Below are 12,810 nucleotides of genomic sequence, written 5' to 3'. Positions count from 1 at the left end.
AAAGCGGAGGAAAAGTTGGGTTGCGGTCGAGGAAGGCATTTCCTGTATGTTACAACTACGCACGCGCGCGCGCGCACACACACACACACACACACACGCACACACATACGCTTGCGCTACGTGCGCCAAGCAAACAGCTGTCAGACACGACGTCAGCCTGCAAAGCATTTCATCGTGAGACCGCACGATAACGAAGTTTCCCAGTTTTCATGATGGCAACATACGTGACTGCAATCTCCATTGTCACGGCTCATGTACAGGATGTGTTTGAGTGGTGCGTTCGGGGACCGTTTCCATATCCGAGACATCTTTTTTTCCGTCCTCTAACCCCCAAATCTAAGGTTCGAAAATTCCCATTTTTATGGAAGGCAACACGAGTACAAACGATCCCACGTACAAAATGTGTTCTGGCGGTGCGTTCACTGACCACATTCCATATCTGAGAAACCTCTTTCTTCCTGCCTCGTCCAAAGTTTGACATTTCACAATGATCATGTGCAATATGTTTTTCGGTGCTGCGTTCAGTGACCTTTCTTTTCCCCTTGCCTGTGCGGACGCCTCGCGAGAAATCTGTTCTCATTTCCTCGCACAGTTTTGGAATAACACACATTTTTCATTCCGCATCCTCCCTCTCCCCCCCCCCCCCCCTCTCTCTCTCTCTCTCTCTCTCTCTCTCTCTCTCTCTCCTTCCTTTTTTCCACTTTTTTTTTTCATTCATCCGTCCTCTCTTTCTCCCCCCCTGCTGCGTCTCGCCGGCTGACTGAGTGTTGTCCTCCCAGTGAGCTTCTCTCTGCCTCTTCTCTGCCACCATCTGTTTCTCTCTCTCTCTCTCTCTCTCTCTCCATCTCTCTCTCTCTCTCCATCTCTCCCTCTTTTTCTCTGCTTTGTCTTTCGCTCTCGTTCGCTCCATCTGTCCGGCCACCGCCACCGCCCGTCGCGTCCTCTACACTTCCATTCGCTCATTGCCTCTTGTAACACTCTATCCTAAATATATATAACAAAAATAGTAAAATACTCAACAACAACAACAACAAAATGATGGAATATATGCAAGTATTAGATACAACATTTCCTAAATATTTTTAAAAAATGAAAATATGTTGGTCAAAATATCCGAACAAATTTGCCAAAATTTTACCCACGAAATATTATACAAAAATATTGGAAAATTAGACAAAAATATCAGATTCAAAGTCGTCGATGAACAATACACATGAGTTTGAAAAGACAAACTACTGGACAAAACAAATATTACAAAATGTACAATAAAATACAAAAATAACACAAATAATTCGACTGAAGTCCAAAAATATTTGCCGAAAATACAATGAAAACATTGGCCACTTTTGTAGCGGCATAGACGACGCATCTTGACGTCTTATTGGATGTTAAAGGCTTTCATCTGGAAGTATGCGTAAATCCCATCGTGTGTTTTCTCCGCTCACTTTGCCAAAATGTTGAGCTGACGCATCTTGCATGCGTGAAATGATCCATGATGGTCACGCCGGAGCTCCAAATTGCTGCCACATAAAGTCCTACTACGCGTACTTTCCGCCGATAAAGTCACGCTTTTCTTCTTCCATCCAGCGTGGCGTCAACACGCTGCATTGTGGGATAGCATCTGGGACCGCTTCTCCGTGGGCCGTACCACCTGCTGACCGACTGTGGGGGGGGGGGGGGGGGGGGGGGGGGTTGTTGGAGGAGCTTGTGTTGAAGCAGTTGAGCGACCGTTAAGTTTTAGCAGACTTTTTCAAAATGTAACTTTATGGCTGAAACCATGTCTTTTTTTTTTTTTTTTTAAATCTAATTAAGACCAGATGTCAAACTATATCGTTGTAATTTTATATTATTCAAGGAGATCAGGTATCGACATGTACCTTTGGTATCAACCAATATTCTTTTTTCAAATCTAATTAAGCAGGACAGAAATGTCGACAACCCGTCTTCAAAAGTTCATCGCCGCGGAAAGTAAACATTATCGAAATGAAAACATCGTCGTTAAATTTCAGAAGCTCTGATGTTAGTTTTGGGAACGCTTTGACGCGCATTTACCTCCATTTGTTTTTATTGTTATTATTCTGTTGTGGAACGGCTGTTGTTTTTTTCCGCACGCCGTCCATCACGCGAACACAAACAACAGGAAGTCGTCGTTACGATGATGGAGAGCGGAACGCAATCATAAAATCTGCTCATTTTCCTCCCCGGGCGCTGAAAAACACTTCAATGAAAACAAACATTTGCGCTCTTTGTAGGCTCGTTTTGTGTTTGGAAGACATGCTCACTGTCAGCGCTATGAGTGTGTGTGTGTGTGTGTGTGTGAGAGTTGGTGCTATTCTTGGCGGCTCTGGGATGTCTTGGCTCCCCCCGTGGATGAGAAAAGTGCTCTTGGCATTGCGGGTGTCGTGTGGAAATACACACAAAAACAACAGCGACAACAACGACAACAACGATGACACACCAGCCCGCTCGTGTCACTTTGTGGGGACTTTGCACGGTGGCTCGTTTCCGGCTTCCACGTTGACGTACATGTCGATATCTGAGCACTTTAATTATAATTAGTTCCAAAAAAACAAAACAAAACAAACAAAAAAGATTCATGAGATTCATAATGTATGGCCCAAAAAAATACAAAATAAATAAATAAAATACATGTCGATATTTTGTCTAAATAATCTGTCCTCCTTATTTATTACAAATATTGATACATGTTGATATCGGACCTCCTTAATTTACTAGCACAACGATACATGTCAATATTGGGCCTCCTTTATTGACTCACAAAAATAGTACAGGTCGCTCTCTGGCTCCCTAAATTTCCCACGAACAACGATACGTATCGATATCGGATCAAATCTAATGATGTGTGTTTATACCGACGATACGTGTCGAAATCCGTTCTCCTAAAATCCTACAAATTTCAACGATACATGCTGATATCCGCACAACAATTTGATATCTACTCTACTCTGAATTACAGATTAAAAAGTGATACGTGCTGATACCCGGTCTTGATTTTATATATAGATAAATAAAATCAATGATCGATGTGGATATCAAGTCTCCTTATTGGAATATTAAAGACACATAAGTATACCGGGTGTCCTTTATTACATAAAAAACAACAACAATATGTCAATATCAAGATAAAAAAGACGTAGATATCAGATCTCCTTAATTACAAAAATAACAATACATGTCGATATCAGGTCTCCTAATTACATAACAAAAAAAAGGATACATATTGCTGATATCCGATATTCTTAATGACATGATAACAGTCATCCAAGATTCACAAGGTTGTTTGTTTCCTTACTGACATTTCCGGACTATTTTGCCATCGCTGTTGTTGCGCCGTGATGCCGGGGCGAGGAAATTGCTCCATTTGTCGTCGCACGCCGCCGATTTATCGTGTTTGTCTACATCCACTTGAGAGCGCGGTATACGGAGCACCCACGTGGGCACGCTATTGTGCGGCGCGAGGGCGCCTGCGGAGAATTGCGTCCGTCGTTGCATTTGCCATACAACAAAATCATACAAAATTGAATTAAAAATAATGAGATCAAAATACTTCAATGCCAGAAGTATGAGGAAAACGAAAAGAAAACAACACTAAATAAACAAATCATCAATCAACAAGACATGAATATGAGACAAAAACAAAAAGTAAAAAAAAAATGTTGGCTAACGATAAAAACATGACAAATATATCAGTGGAAAATATAAAAAAAAAAAAAACACACATTTATTTTTAAAAATACATGATATCGAAATTATTCATCAAATACTCAATAAATACAATGAACTACACAAAATACATAAAGTAACAAATGAAAAATAGCAAACAATCGCGGAAAATACAGAAATATCAGACAAAAATATTGAAGCGAGCGAGCAACATGCGTCATCCAGTTGTGTCATGAGTGTGCGCTTGCCACAATTTCAACTCTCCTTCCCTTGCGTCAAAGTCACCAGTTTGTTGCGGAATCAACGCAGCTTTATTTATTCAGCACTTGGGTCACAAAAACACACGCCAATATTATTGTGTTGGACTTTTGCCTGCGTGTGATGGCTGCTTTTGTTCATGTTCTCGCGCGCGCGTGCGTGTGTGTGTGTGTGTGTGTGTGTATATTCTGTGGGATTATGCAGCAATAGAGGAGTTTAGCGGTGATTTGCCCATCCCTTCCGCCCCCTCCCAAATCCTCACACGCATTCATTTGTGTGTGCGTGCAGTCTATTTGTGAACGGGCCGTGTACAAGTAGCCCCCTGTCGCCTGGCGGTCTCTGGAGTGTTTGTGCAAAGATGGCGTCAAAAGTAACACACACGCGCACACGCACACACAGAGAAAAAGTGCGAGGTGTGTTCAAAGTGTAAACGACGTTCAGTTCAGCGAGTGCACACTGATGACATGGTTACGTAATGTTTACACGCCGCGTGGCATAGTAGCGTGCACAAACGATACAAACCGACGATACATGTTGACCTCTGGTCTCTTTAATGACATGAAAAGCAATGACGCGCGTGGTGACCATCGCTCCACGCGGAAGTCTGGTGTGCTTAATTGGATGAAGACCGTAAAATACACAACAAATTAAGGATGCCTTTTAAATCTGGTCCCCTTAATTAGATGCAAACCATGAATATATGTCGATATCCTATGGCCTTTTTGACCTCATATATGTTCTATACGCATATTTCCAGTGTCGGGAAGATCGCTTGGGAAACGTAGTGGGATACAATTACAAGTCACCCTGTTGAACACGTCGCGTTTGAGACGACAACAGAATGCCGCACGACCAGAGCGACTCGATCACAAGCGTCTGCTTTAGAAGGAGGAAGCGAAATGAAAAAACAAACCAAACACAAAAACAAAAAACAACGCAGTTTTTGCTGCTATTCTGCAAACGGAACTAAAATGAACAATCATTTTGTTATTAAATGACGTCATCTCGGCATATTTCATACTATTCCCCGTACGTTTATAAATATATTGATGCATACGTTTCAATATCCGGTCCCCCAAATTAGATCTAAAATGAAAATACGTGGCTCGGTCAAACTAATAGGTCAACAGTTGGTCTCGTAAATTAGTAAAGAAAAACAAGGATGTCGTTTTCAAAAACTGATGCGTGCGCACATCTTCTCTGCCGGCAGCGCTCCACTGCACAAAACATCTCCACCCTCGCTGCCTTTCTCTGCTCGTAAGCGTTGCCCGGGCACGCAGCCAGCTGGCATATGTACGTCTTTTTGAATGGGTGTGCATGTGTGTGTGTGTGTGTGTGCGTGTGTGTGTCACAACCTTTGACATCCCACATTTTTTATTGCAAGGACGTTTTTCTTTGCTTGGGAATTTTGCCAAGCGCTGCGTTTAAATTGTGCGTGCGTGTGTGCGTGTGTGTGCGCGCGTGTGTGTGTGTGCGTGTCAGGCACTCATTCAACTCACTGCGTAATAGGCTTCGGCCTTCCGCATGCGGGACTCCCTCCCCGTGGGCGCGTGCAAGTTTGTGCGACCACTTTTCGTGCGTTTGTGTGTGCGTGTGAGTCGGCGTGCGCGTGTGTCTGTGCGTGTGTGTGTGTGTGTGAGAAGGACATTACCTGTGTGTTTCATAGCGAGGGAGTTTCCTGCCTCGCTGTAAGGATTTAGACGAGCCGACTCGCCCTCACTCAGATGGGTTTGTGTGTGTGTGCGTGTGTGTGTGTGTGTGTGTGCGTGCGTGCGTGTGTGTGTGTGTAGCGTAAGAGGAAGCGACAGAGGACCACTCTTATAGTGAGAGGAGTAAAGAGAGAGAGAGAGAGAGGAATGGAGCGAGAGTGGGCCGACTCACAGTGAGTACACGTTAGCATGTGTGTGTGTGTGTGTGTGTGTGTCTGTGTGTTGCGTGTATGTTTGTGTTCTGGTTTTTCTATGCCGGCACAACATTTTGCTATCCACCGTTGATTATGAGGACATTTTGCCTTGCCGACACATTAGACGTGTATGCGCGTGCGCGCGTTTATGTGCACGCGCGTGTGTGTGATTAGTACGCGCGTACTACGTCTGCCCTACTTTCTCGCTCACAAGTGTGCCTCTCAATCGTCTCTTCTCAGTGTGTTGCCGAAGGCTAAGAAACAACACGCACACACACACACACACACGCACACACAAAAAGTGCAAGTCATCTAACTTGTGTTTTTCTCACATTTGTTACCGACTCCGTTCAAGATCAAGTCTATATATTTTCGTCGGCGCCAGAGATGCAATTTGATCTGGTCACCTTAATTAAAACAAAATGTGTCAATAGCAAGAAAATGGGTTGATTTCTGGTGTTCTTAACTAGACAATAAACAGCAACGACAATACATGTTGATATCAGCAATAAATGTTCTCTGGACTCAATTAAAAAAAAGAAAAAGGTGCCATTGCATTATTATGACACAATATGTCCAGAAATGATCGCATCTGTCTAGTTTCTGGTATACGTGGTTCAAATCTGGTAGCAATTGGAAAAACATTCTTTGAAGGACCCCGAGGAAGGCCAAAATGATCCCAATGTGTCCGCTTAAGACCTAAAATAGCAGACTTCCTGTGTACAAATGTGTATTTTCAGGCTTGCCTTCTTGAGACTTTTTTGCTGGGTCTACCCATGATGCACATGCCGACCGAATTTCGAGACGCTCGGCGAGACTGTCTTCGGGGGTTGTAGTGTTGAAAAGAGTTCTAGAGGGAAACGCTGAGCCCAGATGGACTCTTCGGACCAAAATGGCAGACTTCTTGTGTCTTTTCACATCGTAGCCAACCGGTCTTGATCTCTAATGGCTCGCAGGGAGCTCTGGGAATGTTACTGTGCATCAGTAGGTGCTGCTGTTTTGGTTAGTTCATTTTTTTTAAAGAAAAAAAAAAAATCCCACAGATCTGCGGTATTAGTTTTGTGTTTTATGGCGAATCGTTAAGCCCCAGTGGCAAAAACTAGCATCACTCAATGGTCGAGTATATGTAGCTCAAATTTTATTTTCAAATGGACAAAATCCGCCTTTGAAACACGGCTGGTACTCCACCAAAATGACCTCAAAATGGCGGCTTCGAACCAAAACGGCTGCCGTCAGATGTGTTTGCGGGCATAGCTTCTTGAGACTTTTTTTTTGTGTGGCTGTGCTCATTCTACGCAAGGCTACCAAATTTCACTTTGCTAAGTAAAACTGGCCTCGGAGGCTGACTCGTAACAACAATTCTAGTGGGCACGATACGAGGCCAGTTTATTTAGGTTGTCTAATTTACGACTCAGAGGAATGAAAAGAGGTGTGTGTTTTTATATGAGGATAGTCTCTCTCTCTCGCTCTCTCTCTCTCTCACACACACACACACACACACACACGTACACACACCCACCCTTGAGCGTTTTGACCTTAGAAGGACAATAGTGTAGTCGTGCATGAGTGTGCGGTTTTGCTTTATGGATTGCATCCCCTCTCTTTCTCACAGACACACACAGACACACACACACACACACACACACACACACACACACGCACTTGACACTCTTGGGTGAGATCATTGTATTTGTGAATGCGTGTGGGAGGGAAGTGAAGCACATGGAGAACAGTCAGCTTGGATTACAGGTTATCTGATAACCACACGCACGCACGCACGCACGCACGCACGCACACGTACGCACGCACACACGTACGCACACTGCTGAGTCAGCAAGATTCAGGTGACGGAGCATTTCAAGTGAATGTGGGTGTCGCGTTTCAGTGAGGCAATGCTCTCTCTTTCTCTAATGTAGCTCATTTATTTGCACCATTATACTCCACAGTCTCCACTCGGCTGCACTTTGCCCTCAGTCTCATCTCGGGTAACACATGCACAGGGCGCAACATTAGGTACAACTGCGTTTACGGACAAAACCCCCAAAATGGCCAGACTTCCTGTGTCCTTATATAGGCATGTGTTCTTCAGACTCATTTGTGTGTTTTTTTTTCTTGTTGCTAAGAGAAACCGGTCCGAGTTGAAAGCAAATGTTGCCATCTCAGACATCGCCAGGCATCTCATCTGAACGCGATAAGCCGCAACGGCTGTGTGAATGTGGCGATGTCTGTCAATTTCTGTGATTTTTGTCTGAAAGGCACAGGCGACTAAATGTGTGCGCGTGAAAAAGGTGGATATAACGCTCACTTCCTGTCTTTCAGGACCGTGAGGCGGGAGGCTCGCAAGGGCGATGATTCCACATGAAGCACGAGGCAGTCGGCCCCACGTCGTCTTTGGCGGCAGCAGCAGCTGTGGCGTCGTGACGCTCTCGGGCTCGCCGTAGAGTCGCCCCCGGAAACCCAACCTTCTCCCCCTTTGTCCCTTCGCCCTTAAGGTTAGACAACGATTAGAAGGAGTGTGGAAAGTGAGAACAAAAGCCAGAGGAAGGCGGGATCACCGAAAAGCAAGGATCAAGAACGTACTTGAGCAGGGATCAGGATGAAGTCCAATCATGAACGGAGTAATGAATGTCTGCCCCCAAAGAAGAGGGAGATCCAACCCAGCAAGCTGCCGTCAGAAAGCCGTTCCCCGATCGTACCGCCTCCCGCCGCCGAGTCTCAGCCCCCCGAGAACGTGGCCTGGCTGGTGGCCGGCGGGAACGGGAGCACCGCGAGCGCCCATCGGAGCACCGCCGAGTCGGACGGCCACCACTATAAATGCCTCTCCTCCACGTATGACTCCATGAGGCTGGTCTCGTCCCTTCCTGCCGTCTACACGTCGCCCCTCTCCCAGACCCATGTGGGAGGAACGGTCCATTACACCCAACTGCCGCCCAATCTACAATTCATCGCGTCGCCTTACAGCGCCCCTTACGCCGGCTACATTGCTCCTCAACTTCTTCCGCCTCCTCCTCCGCCGCCACCCCTCTCCTCTTCCTCCTCTCAGAGGTTGTCGTCGCACCCGGAGACGCACTCTGCTTCCTCGCAAGCCTCCAAATATGACCACCAGCGAGCGTCTATCCTGTACACTTCCGCTATGCCTCCGCCGCCCACCTCCTCCCTGCACCACCATCAGTCCCTGGGTGCACACTACACAGATAGAGGAACCACCAGAAAAGAGGAGGGCGGCGAAGGCTCCAGAGAGCTTCACAACGGGGGACTGGAGCTGAGCCGGAGGTTTGGTGCCACGCCGGAGAAAGCGGTCAAATCGCGTGACGCCTACGAGGCCTGCCAGCTAGTTCTCCCGTCGGACTACGCTCACGACCCCTCGGCTCTGAGAACCTCCGTCATGCTCATGCCCAACAGCCGTGGCGACCACCAGCTGGCACCATCCCGGGGCAGCCCTGGGAAGACGCACCTGGAGAAAGGCAGCATCCTCCTGGGAAAGCCGGTCAACCGCACCCCACCCTCCGCCAACCACTCTTTTACATTTCCGCCCCCCTTAAGTGTAGACAATCTAAAAGCTGCTGTCAGCCCCCTATCGCCACAGACTGTTATCCAGACGACTCACAATTCGACGGTGGAACCCCACGCCACGGGGCTCCCCCCCACCAGTATCTACCCCCAGTCCCCAGTGATTGGTTACATAACAGGGGCCAGCGGCAGCCAGCACGCACCAATCAGCTACCATACCGGCCTACAGCAACACGTGCTCATCGCAGGCGCCCAGCCGGTCATCCTCCCGGTCAGTGGAAGTGGTGTGACCACCCTGGAGCCCCCCACGTCCCAGGTGGCGACGTCGTCCACCCAGGCCTACAGAGGAGAAACTCCAGGCGACCACGGCGGCTCATACCACCGGGTCGCCACGGGCGCGGTGGTTCAAGCCCAGCTCCACCTGCCCATGGTTCCGTCGGTGGCGCCCGCCACACCGTCGAGCGGGGCGGCGGCTCCCCCGTCTCTGCCGGCGTATTTCGTCAAAGGCTCCATCATCCAGCTGGCGGACGGTGAGCTGAAGCGCGTGGAGGAGCTGAAGACGGAGGACTTCATCCAGAGCGCTGAGATCAGCAGCGAGCTGAAGATCGACTCGTCCACGGTGGAGCGCATCGACGGGAGCCGTGCCTCGCCCAACTTTGCCGTGGTTCAGTTCTCTGTGGGCGAGTACCGTTCACAGGTAGGGGTCTTCGTATTGTCGAGAAAAAAAAATACTCATTCTGACATAAACAATCGGTGAAATACGTCTTCGAAAAACAAAATAACTTGCACAGGTAGTCAGAGGTCAGACAACAGACATAGTGACAGGCAGTAGGCTGGTATCTGGCCCACATGGACTAGAACAAAATACTTAGTACAAGAAGACACAGCACAAAAATACACACATAGTTGAAGATATATAGTTTATATATAGTTATAGTATATACATAGTTTTTTTCACCAAAAAATTGTGAATTGGTGACGAGTGAACATCAAATACTATTAAATATTACTGTATGGGATCTTTTGCCACCCTTTCAGGTCAGCGTAGAGGTCTTGGTGGAGTATCCCTTCTTCGTCTTCGGCCAGGGATGGTCGTCATGCTGCCCGGACCGGACCACCCAACTCCTGGAGCTGCCTTGCACCAAGCTCTCTGTGGGCGACGTTTGTATTTCGCTCACCCTCAAGAACATGAGGAACGGATCCCTGACCAAGACTCACACCGCGGAGCTCGTCCCCACTTCCTCAGCCCCAGCCCACCGAGCCCCCAAGACCGTCTCCGGCGTCCCCCAGAGCTCCAGTGGAGGTGGCTCCAGACACGGGGAGCGGGAGAACGGCGTCGGTCCACCGGGGAGCGTCGCCGCTTTGGAAAACGGGGATCTCGGGTTCGGGGAAAGAGGATTCATTTTGAAAGAGGACACTGGGAAGCCTACCGTTGGCGGCAGAAAGCGCAGATGGTCGGCCCCCGAGGGTCGGAAAGTGGAGAAAGCCGAGGAGCCGCCCTTGACCTTGGCCAAACCATCTTTTATCCCTCACGAGGTGAAAGTCACCATCGAGGGAAGGTCGACTATTGGCAAGTGAAGACATCGGGATTCCTTGCAAAACCACGAATGCCCACTTTCTTTAGGTTCTTTTTGAAAATCTTGAATACTCTACTGTAGAGACATGTTGTCACTTTATTATTAAGTCATGTAGTCCGACACAAACAATCTGTGCAGTTTTTTGGATGGTTTTCACACGATCTGGTAAAAGCGTGCTGGCTCGTGTGGCGCACGTTAGCTTGTAGCACGTTAGCGTGACTTGGCAATCTTGTTGCGTGAGAGAGAGAGCGAGACACACAGAGAGAGAGAGAGAGAGAGAGAGAGAGAGAGTGAAAGAGAGAGAGAGTGAGAGGGAACAAGACTTCTTCACGTCGTTAGCTCAGCGTTTTAGCCTTCCGGCCAAGTTTTGATCCTTCTTCTTCTTGTGTTTCACCAGTTTTAAATGATTGTCAAACAATTCTGAATCAGGGGTTATAAAAAGTGGTAGGTGGAACTGTGTCAGGTCAGTGTTGGTTTTATAGATAATAGATATAAAACTTTGTATTACTGCAAACACACTGGGGTTGGCGAATGTTCGTGTTTGGCGATAAAATTTGACTTTATATTTTTGTAACGAGATTGGAAGAGAGGCTGTCTGAGAGGATTTTGGCTTTTGGCTATTTTTAACGCAGTACTGTATGTTTGTTGGGGGGGGGGGGGTGTAACAAGTAGCAGCAGCAGCACTTTTGGCGAACGAAGCGGGGAGGGGGGGGGGGGGGGGGCCGGGTTGTTTTTTTTTTTTTTTTTTTTTTGGGACCCGCCGATGTGCCTCAAAGGAGAAAGAAATGTAAGTGGTGAGAAATGTTGATGACGAAAAGCTCGTGGCGGAGCGAGTTTTGAAGGGTGTCTTTGAATTTGTGTGCAAAATGTCTGTCTACACACACACACACACACACACACACACACAAATCAACACAAAACAGTCGAGGCCACCCCTCTAATTCGACGTATGTACTGTATTTGTAGTGCGGGTGTATGGAGACGCTTCTGTTTTGGTGCGTTTTGTCCCCCGGCGGACTGCTTTTTCAACGTCATACACACTCGTTGTTGAACAGTACAGTTGCACAGTGCTACGTGGTGTGTTTGTGTATGACTTTATGTACAGTATACTGTGTATAGACAAATAATACACTCACTTCATAAATATAAATATATATGTATAGCGAGCGAAAGCGAGAAAGACAATGTCCAGTGTTTCCACTTTGGAATCTTCAAAGAGAATCTTGCAGTTTGCACATCAGGAGGAAGGAAGGTCGTTTTTGTTTGTTTTGATTTTGGCGGACCCTGTTTCTCAGACGAGACCACCAGAAAAAACGAAACACTGGATGAGCCCCAAATTTCTTAATCATTTATTGTAGGTCTATTTATACAGCGATACCTTGACTTACAAGTTTTCCGAGTCGGGGGGGGGACGACGACGACATATGTGCAACCCATGTGGCGACTTGTGAGCGACCCAAGAGCTACCAAGGGGCGACGTACAAGTCCCCAAGGGTCCTTTGGCCCCACCTCGGAGGATATCTGGTGGCAATGTTGGGTGCGACTTGTGGGCCCCCTGTCTCGCTCCCACTTTCGGGGCTTGTTCAGTCAATAAGCTGGTAGTCAGGAAGGATGTGACACGTGCACCTGGGAGTGACTCTGGGGCAACCTGGGGCCAAACTAGGGTGCAACCAAGGGGGCAACTTTCGACAATCTAGGAATACTTAGTGAGTGATCTTGGGGTAAACCGGGGGTGACTTAGGGGGAGACCGAGGGCGCAACATGGGAGAGAACTAGGCGGTACGTAGGGGCAACCTAGGCCCTATGTAGGTGTTACTGGGGGGCAACCTGGGTAATGTCCTCACCTGCTCTCTGTTTCGGCCCATGTTTTGCTCTTAT

The 12,810-nt window shown here is 47.5% G+C and overlaps 1 protein-coding gene across 1 annotated transcript in view; it reads left to right on the top strand.

The window, feature by feature from the left end:
• The window catches only part of atxn1a (ataxin 1a), a 33,615-nt gene extending 21,994 nt beyond the window's left edge, over positions 1–11,621 (top strand). The window contains exons 3-4 of the mRNA XM_061664455.1: positions 8,165–10,052; positions 10,394–11,621. Of these exons, the coding sequence (XP_061520439.1) occupies positions 8,442–10,052; positions 10,394–10,933 (2,151 nt within the window). The 5' untranslated portion in view covers positions 8,165–8,441 and the 3' untranslated portion in view covers positions 10,934–11,621. The remainder of the gene's footprint in view (positions 1–8,164; positions 10,053–10,393) is intronic.
• Positions 11,622–12,810: the final 1,189 nt, after the last annotated feature.

This window comes from Phycodurus eques, chromosome 20, assembly GCF_024500275.1.
Source record: "Phycodurus eques isolate BA_2022a chromosome 20, UOR_Pequ_1.1, whole genome shotgun sequence".
Classification (NCBI taxonomy): Eukaryota; Metazoa; Chordata; class Actinopteri; order Syngnathiformes; family Syngnathidae; genus Phycodurus; species Phycodurus eques.
Note: the sequence above shows the minus strand (reverse complement) of the source record. Positions and strands in the feature narration are given on the sequence as shown.